The following is a 17015-nucleotide window of genomic DNA, read 5'->3' as shown; positions in this document are numbered from 1 at the left end:
TCACTACAAAGTCTGTTTTATTGAGAAAGCAACGGAAGCTTGTATTTGTGTCTTTAAAAAAAGGGATAAAAGAAATGAAATTAACGACGATTCCAACATGTTACACACATTTTTCATCATGGGATAGAGGTAGGAGGAGGGGGACAAGGGGTTGGAAGAGGGGGATAATTAGGTCTTGGCTCATCTTAAAACCTTCCAGAACGTTCCCGATCCCTTGACCTCCTTTTCTCGCGGTCCCGTCCGCCACCTCTTCCGCCGTCGCCGCCACGGCCACGGTCTCGGGAGCGAGAACGCCTTTCCCGGGATCGTGAGCGAGAGCGGTGTCCTCCTCCTCCTCCTCCTTTGCTAGAAAGGGAGAAATAAAATGCTTGAACCACATAACAGCAGCACACAACTTAACCAGCCTAGAGAATACTCAAAAACATCAACTAAAAATGAGGCTTTTACTTTAGTCAACTACACAAGTACCAGTGGTGGGAAAAAGTACCCAATTGTCATACTTGAGTTAAAGTAAAAGATACCTTAACAGAAAATGACTCAAGTAAAAGTGAAAGCCATACAACAAAATCCTACTTGAGTAATAGTCTAAAAGTATTTGGTTTTAAATATACTTATCAAAAGTAAAAGTATAAATCATTTCAAATTCCTTCTATTCAGCAAACCAGACAGCACAATTTTCTTGTTTTTTTACATTTACGAATAGCCAGGGGCACGCTCCAACACTCAGACATAATTTACAAACAAAGCATTTGTGTTTAGTGAGTCTGCCAGATCAGATGCAGTAGGGATGACCAGGGATGTTCTCTTCACGTGATTTAGACAATTTTCCTGTCCTGTTAAGCATTAAAAATGGAACGAGTACCTTTCGGTGTCAAGAAAAATATAATGAGGAAATAGTACATAATTTTCTTTAGGAATGAAGCGGGGTAAAAGTTAAAGCAATCAAAAATACAAATAGTAAAGTACAGATACCCCAAAAAACTAAAGTAGTACTTTAAACCACTGCCAAGTACGGTATTGGATGCTTCACCATTCAATCCCATGAAACAGTGACACAGAACAAGGTCTTCCTGGAATACAAACATTCCCTAGAATGTGTCCTACCCTTTTCTGCGCCGTCCATACAGGTCCCGGCGAAGTTCCCTGGAGATGGGTTTCAGGTGCATGAAGTTACAGAAGCCTCCTCTGGTGCACTCTCTGTGGATGGTAGGCAAGCAGAGGGTTAATACTGTTACTGTGAGAAAAGCTTTTCCAATCTCCACCTGTATCCACTGACTAATCACATTTACCACCCTACACTCCAAACCAGAGGCTTAGCTAGCTACATGTATCTCTCCTGCTGGAGTTAGCCAAACAGTTCAACTGTAGCCTAAGCAAACGATGGGTAGTTCCAATGGAAAAACACTTGCGGTACCATCCCAAATGACACCCTATATAGTGCACTACATTTGACCAGGGCCCATAGGGAATAGGATGCCATTTCCTAACACAGCCTGAGTTATATGCTGCAGGGAGACAAGACTACATTCTTCCTGTTGGATAAGAGGTGGCAACTTAAGCCTTAAGCCAAAGGTGTAATTAATTAGGAAGCAAATGGAACAAAACAGGGGGGGTTCTGAATTTGTCCAATAGAAACTCTAGTTTTCGGTGTAAAACTTTTCCGTTTGGTTTACGTTGAAAAGAGTTTTAGGATTACTGATTACATGGTGGAACTGTAAAAATATGGTGGAATGCAGTGGTGAAACAAGGCATCTGGTTATTGTTGCAGGTACACTGACTGTCAAACACAGTAGTGTATAGAGATATTCATCAGAAAGAGAGATCGACACTGACCCCATCTCATACTGCCGACAGCAGGCTTCCCTGAAGTCAGTGACGGGGGAGAGCTCTGAGTGGACAGGCTGACCGTTGAACCAGCGGTTGTTCAGGTCCATCACCGCTTTCTCCGCATCCTCTTCCCGACGAAACTATACACACAGAGAGAAAAGAGAGGCCATGTTTTAGACAGATTTACACTGATGAAGGTCAATGAACCCAAAGACGAGAGACTATAAAAACAGGACTTTTTCCTGTTTCCCCAGACAGATTAACGCAACACACTGAAGATGGATGAAGTGAGAATTTAACATGGCTGACATGGGATCTCTGACCCTCACCTTCACATAGACGTTGCCGACCAGATGGTCTCCGAGGTTGTCACACACGTTCATCTCCTCCACCTCTCCGTACTTCTCCTCCATCTCTGTGAAGACTTCCTGTAGGGGTTAAGGTCAGAAGATGGGGTTAGGGTCATGTGTGACAAAAAAATCACTGATTGATAAGTAAAGCAGCACCATGGAGACCCACTTTAAAGACCCACTAATAAACTACACTGAACAAAAATATAGAAACAACATGCAACAATTTCACTAATACTAACCCACTAATAAACTACACTGAACAAAAATATAGAAACGCAACATGCAACAATTTCACTAATACTAACCCACTAATAAACTACACTGAACAAAAATATAGAAACGCAACATGCAACAATTTCAAAGACTTTACTGAGTTACAGTTCACATAAGGAAATCAGTCATTGAAATAAATTCATTAGGCCCTATTCTATGGATTTCACATGACTGGGAATACAGATATGCATCTGTTGGTCACAGAGACTTTAAAAGAAAAAGGTAGGGCGTGGATCAGAAAACCAGTCAGTATCTGGTGTGACCATTGTTTGCCTCATGCAGGGCGACACATCTCCTTCGCATAGAGTTGATCAGGGTGTTGATTATGGCCTGAGGAATGTTGTTCCACTCCTCTTCAATGGCTGTGCGAAGTTGCTGGATATTGGCGGGAACTGGAACAAGCTGTCGTACACGTCAATCCAGAGCATCCCAAACATGCTGAATGGGTGACATGTCTGGTGAGTATGCAGACCATGGAAGAACTGGGACACTGTCAGCTCCCAGGAATTGTGTACAGCTTCTTGTGACATGGGGCAGTGCATTATGCTGAAACACGAGGTGATGGTGCTGGATGAATGGCACGACAATGGGCCTCAGGATCTTGTCACATATTGCGGTGTATTCAAATTGCCATGGATAAAATGCAATTGTGTTTGTTGTCCATAGCGTATGCCTGCCCATTCCATAACCCTACCATAGGGAACTCTGTTCATAACGCTGACATCAGCAAACCGCTCGCCCACGCAACGCCATACACGTGGTCTGCGATTGGAAGTACTGCCAAATTCTCTAAAACAACAGTGGTGGGTTATGAGAGATATTAACATTCAATTCTCTGGCAACAGCTCTGTTGGACATGTTCTGCAGTCAGCATGCCAACTGCACACTCCCTCAACTTGAGACATCTGTGGCATTGTGTTGAGTGACAAAACTGCACATTTTAGAGTAGCCTTTTGTCACCAGCACAAGGTGCACCGTTGTAATGATCATGCCGTTTAATCAGCTTGTTGATATGCCACACCGGTCAGGTGGATGGATTATCTTGGGAAAGGAGAAATGCTCACTAACAGGGATGTAAACAAAATTGTACACAAAATTGTAAAGAAATTTGTGCGTGTGGAACATTTCTGGGATTCTTTTTATTTCAGCTCATGAAACCAACACTTTATTTAGAGATCCATTAATAACTAGATCTGTTATCATTAGACTTATTCTAGAGACCAACTAGTCTAGAGTCTTTTCTTTAAATGTGTTCTAAGCAGCAGCAGTAAACAACAGCCTGCTCTTGGAAACGATACTAACATGATTCTATATTACAGGTGCAGGTCAAACCAATGACATAATACACTGACAGGCCCTGTTTGAGAGCATCAAAACCATGATGTATTATGGGTAAATTGTGACTGAGTAATCTACAAATAATATTGAGTAGTTATTTATGATACAAGGCGATTTGTACATCAGTTACGTCTCGCCTTCAAAGTCAGCTGCAGTGTGGAACATACCCATGGTTTCTACACAGCTGACAGACTCACTGAGGGTCTTTTCCATTACCCAACTACATATCCTCTACTGTACAAATACTGCCCCTTTCACATCAGTGAACAGGGACAATATTGGCACAGCAGTATTGATCCTGTTGTGAAAAGTAAATGGGAGAGAGGAAGTTGATACCGTGCACAACAGGTAGGTTTGGCAGAGATAAGGTGAAACATCACAAGTCTCTCATGCCGAGGTCACTCACCTCAAAGAACTCGTCATAGTGCTCTTGCATCTCCACATCGCTGACGGCACCTAAAACCATGAACAAATAACCAGTCAGAAAGCAGCTAGGCGGAGGCAGAGTCACTAAGCATCTGCATCAGGGCAATTTCACATCCAACGACTTACGAGAATATATAGACAACATACCAAGCTAAACCATGAAACTAACATACAAGTGAACTTTGTGTACGTTTCACATTTGTCCTATAGCCACCATTTTAATTCCCTGTTACTTTATGCCCCTTGGAAATCCCCAGATAAACATTACAATGGTGCAACAGCTTAGTAAATCAGGCCAGTAATCTATTAGAATTATATCAATTAAGCCAAGTTCATGTATACATTAAGATGAAATCACTTTGGAACAACAATCTTAATGACAGTGTCTCAGCACAAGCCAGCTTCAGTGACGGCGTTTGAGAACACTGGCAGTGGAGCTGGCTGGTGCTGAAAATGAGTGCCAACGAAGCTAGTATGAGCAAGAAATGCATGCAAACTAGTCAATTTTAGAAGTTGAAAGTCTAGAAATATACAGAAACATTAACTGCATTTCAGGAGTATTTTACCCATAACATTCAACCTGAAGGACAGGACAGACGGCTCCCCATTTTCCGCTTCCCTGTGGTCTTGGTATTAAACTGAATGACCCTCATGCAAGAGGCAATATAATGCAAGCATGACACATTTACTCATACTAAATCGACATAAGAACCTAGGCTAGGTAAATATATAGCTGCTATCTTGCCAGTCAGAGGGGGTCTATGGGAATGGTATGCTTTTCAGCGCTATTGATCAAGTGACATGTCTGGCCTTCTCCATGACAAAAACACTACTTCAAAATGTATATTTTGCATGAGCAACAGCATTAGTGTGCCATGGGGAAAGCTGTCCACACTGAGCCCATCACACCAGGCTCACATCACTGATGCCTCCAGGGAAAACAGTGTACATGTTTGGATTCAGCTAATAGGAATATAATAGCATATGGGTGTTGGCTGGGCACATTGTTTTTAGTATAGCCTGGACCTGAATTCAAACTAAATGTTTCCCAAGAAAAATATCTAAGATATTTTACTGTTTCATGGCAAATGGGGGTGTTGTTGCAGCAAAGGTAGGTAGGTGTATAACAGTATAATATAATGGAGGTGTTTTGCAGTGTAGGTAGGTAGGTGTACACCAGATAACAGTATAATATAATGGAGGTGTTGTTGCAGTGTAGGTAGGTAGGTGTACACCAGATAACAGTATAATATAATGGAGGTGTTGTAGTGTAGGAAGGTAGGTGTACACCAGATAACAGTATAATATAATGGAGGTGTTGTAGTGTAGGTAGGTAGGTGTACACCAGATAACAGTATAATATAATGGAGGTGTTGTAGTGTAGGTAGGTAGGTGTACACCAGATAACAATATAATGGAGGTGTTGTTGCAGTGTAGGTAGGTAGGTGTACACCAGATAACAGTACAATATAATGGAGGTGTTGTTGCAGTGTAGGTAGGTAGGTGTACACCAGATAACAGTATCATATAATGGAGGTGTTGTTGCAGTGTAGGTAGGTAGGTGTAGACCAGATAACAGTATAATATAATGGAGGTGTTGTAGTGTAGGTTGGTAGGTGTACACCAGATAACAGTATAATATAATGGAGGTGTTGCAGTGTAGGTAGGTAGGTGTACACCAGATAACAGTATAATATAATGGAGGTGTTGTTGCAGTGTAGGTAGGTAGGTGTACACCAGATAACAGTATAATATAATGGAGGTGTTGTTGCAGTGTAGGTAGGTAGGTGTACACCAGATAACAGTACAATATAATGGAGGTGTTGTAGTGTAGGTAGGTAGGTGTACACCAGATAACAGTATAATATAATGGAGGTGTTGTAGTGTAGGTAGGTAGGTGTACACCAGATAACAGTATAATGGAGGTGTTGTTGCAGTGTAGGTAGGTAGGTGTACACCAGATAACAGTACAATATAATGGAGGTGTTGTAGTGTAGGTAGGTAGGTGTACACCAGATAACAGTACAATATAATGGAGGTGTTGTAGTGTAGGTAGGTAGGTGTACACCAGATAACAGTACAATATAATGGAGGTGTTGTAGTGTAGGTAGGTAGGTGTACACCAGATAACAGTATAATATAATGGAGGTGTTGTAGTGTAGGTAGGTAGGTGTACACCAGATAACAATATAATGGAGGTGTTGTTGCAGTGTAGGTAGGTAGGTGTACACCAGATAACAGTATAATATAATGGAGGTGTTGTTGCAGTGTAGGTAGGTAGGTGTACACCAGATAACAGTATAATATAATGGAGGTGTTGTAGTGTAGGTTGGTAGGTGTACACCAGATAACAGTACAATATAATGGAGGTGTTGTTGCAGTGTAGGTAGGTAGGTGTACACCAGATAACAGTACAATATAATGGAGGTGTTGCAGTGTAGGTAGGTAGGTGTACACCAGATAACAGTATAATATAATGGAGGTGTTGTTGCAGTGTAGGTAGGTAGGTGTACACCAGATAACAGTACAATATAATGGAGGTGTTGTAGTGTAGGTAGGTAGGTGTACACCAGATAACAGTACAATATAATGGAGGTGTTGTAGTGTAGGTAGGTAGGTGTACACCAGATAACAGTATAATATAATGTTGTTGTAGTGTAGGTAGGTAGGTGTACACCAGCTAACAGTATAATATATTGGAGGTGTTGTTGCAGTGTAGGTAGGTAGGTGTACACCAGATAACAGTATAATATAATGGAGGTGTTGCAGTGTAGGTAGGTAGGTGTACACCAGATAACAGTATAATATAATGGAGGTGTTGCAGTGTAGGTAGGTAGGTGTACACCAGATAACAGTATAATATAATGGAGGTGTTGCAGTGTAGGTAGGTAGGTGTACACCAGATAACAGTATAATATAATGGAGGTGTTGCAGTGTAGGTAGGTAGGTGTACACCAGATAACAGTATAATATAATGGAGGTGTTGCAGTGTAGGTAGGTAGGTGTACACCAGATAACAGTATAATATAATGGAGGTGTTGTTGCAGTGTAGGTAGGTAGGTGTACACCAGATAACAGTATAATATAATGGAGGTGTTGTAGTGTAGGTAGGTAGGTGTACACCAGATAACAATATAATGGAGGTGTTGTTGCAGTGTAGGTAGGTAGGTGTACACCAGATAACAGTATAATATAATGGAGGTGTTGTGTAGGTTGGTAGGTGTACACCAGATAACAGTACAATATAATGGAGGTGTTGTTGCAGTGTAGGTAGGTAGGTGTACACCAGATAACAGTATAATATAATGGAGGTGTTGCAGTGTAGGTAGGTAGGTGTACACCAGATAACAGTATAATATAATGGAGGTGTTGTTGCAGTGTAGGTAGGTAGGTGTACACCAGATAACAGTACAATATAATGGAGGTGTTGTAGTGTAGGTAGGTAGGTGTACACCAGATAACAGTATAATATAATGTTGTTGTAGTGTAGGTAGGTAGGTGTACACCAGCTAACAGTATAATATATTGGAGGTGTTGTTGCAGTGTAGGTAGGTAGGTGTACACCAGATAACAGTATAATATAATGGAGGTGTTGCAGTGTAGGTAGGTAGGTGTACACCAGATAACAGTATAATATAATGGAGGTGTTGCAGTGTAGGTAGGTAGGTGTACACCAGATAACAGTATAATATAATGGAGGTGTTGCAGTGTAGGTAGGTAGGTGTACACCAGATAACAGTATAATATAATGGAGGTGTTGTTGCAGTGTAGGTAGGTAGGTGTACACCAGATAACAGTATAATATAATGGAGGTGTTGTAGTGTAGGTAGGTGTACACCAGATAACAGTATAATATAATGGAGGTGTTGTTGCAGTGTAGGTAGGTGTACACCAGATAACAGTATAATATAATGGAGGTGTTGTTGCAGTGTAGGTAGGTAGGTGTACACCAGATAACAGTATAATGGAGGTGTTGCAGTGTAGGTAGGTAGGTGTACACCAGATAACAGTACAATATAATGGAGGTGTTGTTGCAGTGTAGGTAGGTAGGTGTACACCAGGTAACAGTACAATATAATGGAGGTGTTGTTGCAGTGTAGGTAGGTAGGTGTACACCAGATAACAGTATAATATAATGGAGGTGTTGTTGCAGTGTAGGTAGGTAGGTGTACACCAGATAACAGTATAATATAATGGAGGTGTTGTAGTGTAGGTAGGTGTACACCAGATAACAGTATAATATAATGGAGGTGTTGTTGCAGTGTAGGTAGGTAGGTGTACACCAGATAACAGTATAATGGAGGTGTTGCAGTGTAGGTAGGTAGGTGTACACCAGGTAACAGTACAATATAATGGAGGTGTTGTTGCAGTGTAGGTAGGTAGGTGTACACCAGATAACAGTATAATATAATGGAGGTGTTGTAGTGTAGGTAGGTTGGTGTACACCAGATAACAGTATAATATAATGGAGGTGTTGTAGTGTAGGTAGGTAGGTGTACACCAGATAACAGTATAATGGAGGTGTTGTAGTGTACGTAGGTAGGTGTACACCAGATAACAGTATAATGGAGGTGTTGTAGTGTACGTAGGTAGGTGTACACCAGATAACAGTACAATATAATGGAGGTGTTGTTGCAGTGTAGGTAGGTAGGTGTACACCAGATAACAGTATAATATAATGGAGGTGTTGTAGTGTAGGTAGGTGTACACCAGATAACAGTATAATATAATGGAGGTGTTGTAGTGTAGGTAGGTAGGTGTACACCAGATAACAGTATAATATAATGGAGGTGTTGTTGCAGTGTAGGTAGGTAGGTGTACACCAGATAACAGTATAATATAATGGAGGTGTTGTTGCAGTGTAGGTAGGTAGGTGTACACCAGATAACAGTATAATGGAGGTGTTGCAGTGTAGGTAGGTAGGTGTACACCAGGTAACAGTACAATATAATGGAGGTGTTGTTGCAGTGTAGGTAGGTAGGTGTACACCAGATAACAGTATAATATAATGGAGGTGTTGTAGTGTAGGTAGGTTGGTGTACACCAGATAACAGTATAATATAATGGAGGTGTTGTAGTGTAGGTAGGTAGGTGTACACCAGATAACAGTATAATGGAGGTGTTGTAGTGTACGTAGGTAGGTGTACACCAGATAACAGTATAATGGAGGTGTTGTAGTGTACGTAGGTAGGTGTACACCAGATAACAGTACAATATAATGGAGGTGTTGTTGCAGTGTAGGTAGGTAGGTGTACACCAGATAACAGTATAATATAATGGAGGTGTTGTAGTGTAGGTAGGTGTACACCAGATAACAGTATAATATAATGGAGGTGTTGTTGCAGTGTAGGTAGGTAGGTGTACACCAGATAACAGTATAATATAATGGAGGTGTTGTTGCAGTGTAGGTAGGTAGGTGTACACCAGATAACAGTATAATATAATGGAGGTGTTGTAGTGTAGGTAGGTAGGTGTACACCAGATAACAGTATAATATAATGGAGGTGTTGTTGCAGTGTAGGTAGGTAGGTGTACACCAGATAACAGTATAATATAATGGAGGTGTTGTAGTGTAGGAAGGTAGGTGTACACCAGATAACAGTATAATATAATGGAGGTGTTGTAGTGTAGGTAGGTAGGTGTACACCAGATAACAGTATAATATAATGGAGGTGTTGTAGTGTAGGTAGGTAGGTAGGTGTACACCAGATAACAATATAATGGAGGTGTTGTTGCAGTGTAGGTAGGTAGGTGTACACCAGATAACAGTATAATATAATGGAGGTGTTGTTGCAGTGTAGGTAGGTAGGTGTACACCAGATAACAGTACAATATAATGGAGGTGTTGTAGTGTAGGTAGGTAGGTGTACACCAGATAACAGTATAATATAATGGAGGTGTTGTAGTGTAGGTAGGTAGGTGTACACAAGATAACAGTATAATGGAGGTGTTGTTGCAGTGTAGGTAGGTAGGTGTACACCAGATAACAGTACAATATAATGGAGGTGTTGTAGTGTAGGTAGGTAGGTGTACACCAGATAACAGTATAATATAATGGAGGTGTTGTTGCAGTGTAGGTAGGTAGGTGTACACCAGATAACAGTACAATATAATGGAGGTGTTGTTGTAGTGTAGGTAGGTAGGTGTACACCAGATAACAGTATAATATAATGGAGGTGTTGTTGCAGTGTAGGTAGGTAGGTGTACACCAGATAACAGTATAATATAATGGAGGTGTTGTTGTAGTGTAGGTAGGTAGGTGTACACCAGATAACAGTATAATATAATGGAGGTGTTGTTGCAGTGTAGGTAGGTAGGTGTACACCAGATAACAGTATAATATAATGGAGGTGTTGTAGTGTAGGTTGGTAGGTGTACACCAGATAACAGTACAATATAATGGAGGTGTTGTTGCAGTGTAGGTAGGTAGGTGTACACCAGATAACAGTATAATATAATGGAGGTGTTGCATTGTAGGTAGGTGTACACCAGATAACAGTATAATATAATGGAGGTGTTGTTGCAGTGTAGGTAGGTAGGTGTACACCAGATAACAGTATCATATAATGGAGGTGTTGTAGTGTAGGTAGGTAGGTGTACACCAGATAACAGTATAATATAATGGAGGTGTTGTAGTGTAGGTAGGTAGGTGTACACCAGATAACAGTATAATATAATGGAGGTGTTGTAGTGTAGGTAGGTAGGTGTACACCAGATAACAGTATAATATAATGAGCAGTCCATGCCGCAGGGCCTTGCAAATGTAGGGGGAACTTACAGCGTATACCATCGGCAGACTGGGCAGTGTTTTGAGGGTTACGGTAAATGTTCAACAGGGCAATGGTCTGAAATACAAAACGGACATTTTTGTGATACATGTCAAGCAGAAATGGGGTTTTGGGGAAGAAAGTTAAATTAGATAAAGTATCATGCTCCTTACAACAGGCCCTGAAGAGAACACACTAGGGTCAGCTAATACTTCCTCAATGGACACATTTCAAGCCATAACTAGCTTCATTAGTCCCCTCTATGGAACTCTGCTCTGAACCATAGAGTGCATGGTGTGATCTGAAATGCTGAAAGAGAAGGTAACGGTGTGTCTCCTGACCACAGACGTCTCTGCCAGGGCTTCACAGGAGGCTGCAATCACAAGGAACTCTGAACGAATCAAAGTAATGCCAGTTAAAAAGAGACATTACTGACAAGTGTTACTGGAGAAGTAGCAAGGACTCTGGTAGGTTCATGTGTTGATCATTCAATCCAACACATTTTCCCAAAGGAAATAGCCAATTGTGAATAGGTTCACAGTAAAAAAGCCATCTAAGTAAGCACATGTGAAGCCATCTCTGGGCTATGGAGGGAGGGAGGTGTTTGGCTAGTTCTGAGGTCCTTGTTTGGAAAGTCAGTCATCAGAAGAGAACAGAACCGTGGCCCAGACAGACTCCTGTGAGAGTCCACAGCCATACCTACCTGTGTGAGAGGAGAGGCGTCAGCTCTGGTAAGACAGGGCTCAACACTGGGTACTGCTCACACAGTGGAGGGGTACAACTAGGTCTACCCAATTATAGGTCTTGTGCTCAAGTTAGTTTGGGATTTCAATTGGTCAACATAGCCTATAGCAGAATGGAATATGTTTCTGTTTTGAGTGGCTGAGAGATTGTGTATAAGAGGGCAAAGACTGAGGCAGAGGAAACAAATATTTGACGATACAAAACAGAGATTGAGGAGCATCCTGTTAATTTATCTGGTAGTAATGGTTTGCCATTCAGGGTGGGGACTGGGAGGAGCAGTTAGTAGCCGAAGTGTGAGAAAGGTACTATAATGTTGGGTTCCCTCCTAACAGTGCTCACGCAGTCCCTCACAGCTCGGCTGCTACGTGACCTACATATGGGGAGCAGGAGGGGGGAAAAGGAGGGATTTCTGAACCCCTGAGGCAGATCTTTGGACTTACAGCGAGAGGCGTCGGCCGTCTGTGCACTGTTTTGGGGGTTACGGTAGATGTTTTGAATCAAGATGGTCTGCCGGGGATGACAAGAATACAAGAGATAAATCATTAAATTTGTGTAAATCCCAAATGAGTCTAGGTCCCTGATTATTGACGTAAATACACTACTGTGTTTACTGACGTAGGAATCGAATCTCTCCTTAGAATCTATGGGCTGTATTTCAGAGAAGTTGGGGTAGAGGACAGAATGTGAACGGAGCGAGCAGCGAGTTTCCAAAGGCTGGAGCGCCAGCCTTCTCACCCGATTCCAATAGCGCTCACTTCCCGAGCTCAGGGCATGCCCAGCCCAGCATGCATTTGTAGTCTACATGTGTGCTGCTATAGCCCCTTGCTTTAGCTACTGTCATCAAGTATGCTACATATTTCCATAAAATTTTTAAAAAAAAAAATGTTTTTATCAAGGTGACTTAAAAAGACGAGAAGGATCAAGAGCGAGTGCGGTGATGTAGTCTCTACAACTAAAGAATCATTTTGGTGGCTTCCCGGGTCTAAGGCACTGCATTGCAGTGTTGCGGAGTCACTACAGCCAGGGGTTCGATCCCAGGCCGTGTCACAACCGGCCGTGTCACATAATTGATTTTGGCCCAATAGGTCTGGCATATTACCTCTTTCAAGGAGCTTTCCATTTTGATAGGATTATTTGTTAAATTGTGATTTAAACGAATGGAGCGGCTGTTTTTTTCTTAGAGGAGGATCATCCAATCAGTCTACTGATAGAAAGCTTTGTTTTGTTTCTCATGGTTCGGCATAGGGCCAAGCACAACTATCCTGAGTTGGGAGACCTAGGGTTGGGTCAGATTGAGTCTTTCGATATGAAGTGGCTGAGCTGTTTAATGAAGCACAAGGACAGGGGAACTGAGCTGCCATCGTGTCCATCAAATGTCTACCAAAGAGCCAGGCAAGCCTTCACTAAATGAGTGGAGCAGGTTGGCCGCATGTCCATGTGAGCATTGTCAAAAGACCCAGGTTGGAGGAAAATATATACCATTCAGGATAACACTACTTCATTTCATCAAGGTTGTGCCATTGCATCATGCATACCATAATCAGCATTAGCCTACCAGTGGCTAGGGTGACCACATATCCCGGATTGTGCAGGACACTCCCACATTTAAATTAAAACACCACTAACTTACAAAAAAAGTTAGATGTCTGTATTTAAGTCAGATTTCCTATTCATTTGATGAGAATTGACATTCTTAACCGTCTCTTTTGTAGTCATGTTGCACTTTTGACAAAATATATTATAAGGCCGTGGTACTGGTAACGTTGAACACTTCTCCAATCGTTGAGGATCTCTGATATTCTGCACAGCGCAAGATGAGACTTAAGCCAATGTCATATTGTCAACCAAAATCACATTTGTCAAATCCTTTCGAGATTTGCAGCTGACAGTGAGTAAACTACTTACAAAAAGTTTGCTTCTGATGAATAGCTAAAAGAGTAAATATTAGACTGACAGATAAGGTCATTTTGTCACACTTGTAAGGCACTCCATACTCAGTTCCTCATTCAACGTAATTGCTGCTACTTCACTCAATCCTGTTTTAAGTCCTCCTTCCTAACTGTATTAAATTCTCTGACAAACCAGAAATGGTTCCTTGGCCAAATATTCCCTGATTTTCATAACAGCCACACATGTGGTCTCTCTTGCGTCACGTGGTCTCTTTTGCGTCACCACATTTTGTGCGAGCCCGTAAAAAGAGTAGGCTTCATGCGCTTCAATTACCCTGGTGTAGCTGCAAAAAAACATGTATTCATGTAGGCTACACTGTCCCACGAACATCTCGCAAAATCATCCTGTTGTACCGCATTTGGGTATTTTAAAAATGTGGTCACCCTACCAACAGCAGTTGCTTCTCTTCTGATGATAAATATTGACTGAGAAGCATTGACATGCTGCCAACCCTATCCTCATCAACCATAATGCAGGTTCTCTGAAAGGCAACAGAACACAATGTTATATACACACACACTTCTGTAGGTAAGCCAATCGTGGAATCTGAAATGCAAACGTGCACATGGTTAGTGGAAACAGATCGGCAAACATTTAGGTCTACTTTACATCTGCTCAGCAACCTGTTCTTCCACATGATGCTATTGCAGTATGTACCTAGGCCCATTGGAACATGGAAGCAACATTGCAAACGTGAATGGAATTAGGGCTAATTGACAACAATGCATGTTTCAGTACTTCATTAATGATTATTTGATCCTACACAAGGTTAAGTCCAATCGCCACACAAACAAGTAAACAATCAAATGTGATTATAATCAGTAACGCGAACTAGCTAACAAAGAAAGCTAAGGAAGTCCTGATACATTCTAGTGGGCTATATCACAAGCATCGGGCAATTGCTTGCCATAAACCCCTAGCTACCTAATCATATTCAAGACATAATAAGTACACTTACCTGGCTGAAAGTTGGCTTGTTGTGCAACCTAGAGCAGCGGTCCCCATGTCTGCACGCTCCAATTTTAAAGTAGAATGAACAATTGACCCTTGAACATGGACAAGAAAGTAAACAAATTAGATGTTGATAAATGGCTAGATTAGTGTTTGCTTTGTATAGTTTTGTTGCTGCATCTAGCTAGCTACAATGGAAAACAAACACGATTCGGTGTGTGCTTGTGCAGTAGCCAACCTAGCCACTGGAGTCGTCTCGAGACAATGCTAAAGAGTTAGCTAGCTACAGTAGCACGCTAGTTAGCTGCAGATTAGCTTAGCAAGCCAACTTTGAGGTTATACTAACTAGCAAACTATTTAACTACTGACTTGTAAAACATTTGATACTAAATTACTCTAGAAAATAAAGACTGATTTAGCTTAGTCTGGCCGATTTGGAGGGATACTGACGCGACGCAGCACATGCCACATTTTCAAACCAAGCCGCCGCCTCCTCCATTCAAGCAAGTTAGCTAGCCCTCTACAGTATAGTCAGGAAGCTACGCTAGCTAGCCACACAAGTCTGAATGAAAAGCAACGGGTGCAGCAGCAGTCGTATTTGTAAGTAAACTGGTAGCTTGTTGGGTTAAAACGTGCACGTTCTACAGAATAGGCATTTTACTAGCATTATTATTTCAGCTTTTTCACAAAAAGACGAAATAACCTACTTGTCTTTCTCTGTTCCGAAAATGGAGGCCAGGTACTCCGCCATCTTCGGTTTGTCAACTAAACTGTGCTCTACGTCATGTATTCAACGCTTGCCGCTTTTTTGATAGAGGCAAAAATGGTGCTCTTCGTCATTGTCGTTTGCATAGGCTCTTATCTTGTCTGTTTTTTCCCCTTAATACTCCCATGGGGGCGCAATTGCATCCGTTTTGGTTTCATGAATTGGGCCAACGGTTATGATAACTAAAGCCCTTTCATCTGTTTTAGGGCCCTGTAGAAAATATCTGTTTGTATGCTACGCTGAATGAAGAAGAAGAAGAAGAAGGGGAAGAATGTTTTAAGAAGAAGATGACTTTATTGTCTAACGTCCATTCATAATGTAAATTAGTAGCAAGGGGTTTCAGACTTCCTAGTATCATTCAATGAGAGGATAGTAGAGCTGACAAAACAACAACAGCATAGATCCTAAAGCCACCACACAATGTTGGCACATGACTCAATATTACCCTCTATCCACACAGAAAAGCCACAGCAGGGTTATATTAAAGACTATGTGTATGTTCACACAGAGAGATCTGACAGGTATTGTATGAGATATTGAGCCTACTGTAATGTGTATAACTGTAGCCTACTGTAATGTGTATAACTGTAGCCTACTGTAATGTGTATAACTGTAGCCTACTGTAATGTGCATCACTTTAGCCTACTGTAATGTGTATAACTTTAGCCTACTGTAATGTGTATAACTTTAGCCTACTGTAATGTGTATAACTGTAGCCTACTGTAATGTGTATAACTTTAGCCTACTGTAATGTGTATAACTTTAGCCTATTGTAATGTGAATAACTTTAGCCTACTGTAATGTGTATAACTTTAGCCTATTGTAATGTGTATCACTTTAGCTTACTGTAATGTGTATAACTTTAGCCTACTGTAATGTGTATAACTTTAGCCTATTGTAATGTGTATAACTTTAGCCTACTGTAATGTGTATAACTGTAGCCTACTGTAATGTGTATAACTTTAGCCTACTGTAATGTGTATAACTGTAGCCTACTGTAATGTGCATCACTTTAGCCTACTGTAATGTGTATAACGTTAGCCTACTGTAATGTGTATAACTTTAGCCTACTGTAATGTGTATAACTGTGGACTACTGTAATGTGTATAACTTTAGCCTATTGTAATGTGTATCACTTTAGCTTACTGTAATGTGTATAACTTTAGCCTACTGTAATGTGCTTAACTTTAGCCTATTGTAATGTGTATAACTTTAGCCTACTGTAATGTGTATAACTGTAGCCTACTGTAATGTGTATAACTTTAGCCTACTGTAATGTGCATCACTTTAGCCTACTGTAATGTGTATCACTTTAGCCTACTGTAATGTGTATAACTTTAGCCTACTGTAATGTGTATAACTGTGGCCTACTGTAATGTGTATAACTTTAGCCTATTGTAATGTGTATCACTTTAGCTTACTGTAATGTGTATAACTTTAGCCTACTGTAATGTGCTTAACTTTAGCCTATTGTAATGTGTATAACTTTAGCCTACTGTAATGTGTATAACTGTAGCCTACTGTAATGTGTATAACTTTAGCCTACTGTAATGTGCATCACTTTAGCCTACTGTAATGTGTATCACTTTAGCCTACTGTAATGTGTATAACTTTAGCCTA

General features: G+C 41.0%; 1 protein-coding gene across 2 annotated transcripts; it reads right to left on the bottom strand.

Annotated features, from left to right (window-relative positions):
- Positions 1-15608, bottom strand: LOC106575755 (splicing factor U2AF 35 kDa subunit). 2 transcript variants are annotated; one of them, XM_045699413.1, is made up of 8 exons: positions 15337-15608; positions 14637-14724; positions 12169-12235; positions 4198-4247; positions 2157-2255; positions 1834-1967; positions 1105-1197; positions 1-345 (listed from the first exon to the last, which is right to left on the bottom strand). In XM_045699413.1, exons 1-8 carry the CDS (start codon positions 15378-15380, stop codon positions 186-188), a joined length of 735 nt encoding a protein of 244 aa, XP_045555369.1. In that variant the 5' UTR covers positions 15381-15608; the 3' UTR covers positions 1-185. The 2 variants fall into 2 exon arrangements, with proteins under 2 accessions (XP_045555369.1, XP_045555368.1); XM_045699412.1 differs by lacking the exon at positions 12169-12235 and adding an exon at positions 10996-11062.
- Between the last annotated feature and the right edge of the window lie 1407 nt (positions 15609-17015).

The sequence above is a fragment of the Salmo salar genome, chromosome ssa17 (assembly GCF_905237065.1).
Source record: "Salmo salar chromosome ssa17, Ssal_v3.1, whole genome shotgun sequence".
Taxonomy (NCBI): domain Eukaryota; kingdom Metazoa; phylum Chordata; class Actinopteri; order Salmoniformes; family Salmonidae; genus Salmo; species Salmo salar.
This window is presented reverse-complemented; position numbering and strand designations above follow the sequence as displayed.

Bases quoted from the DNA above. Each gene is read 5' to 3' on its own strand.
- LOC106575755 (XM_045699413.1), bottom strand. From the start codon at position 15,380: ATGGCGGAGTACCTGGCCTCCATTTTCGGAACAGAGAAAGACAA. The intron at 12,236-14,636 runs GTAAGTGTACTT...CATCCCCGGCAG, and splicing joins ACAAGCCAACTTTCAGCCAG to ACCATCTTGATTCAAAACAT. The intron at 346-1,104 runs GTAGGACACATT...CTCCCTTTCTAG, and splicing joins TATGGACGGCGCAGAAAAGG to CAAAGGAGGAGGAGGAGGAG.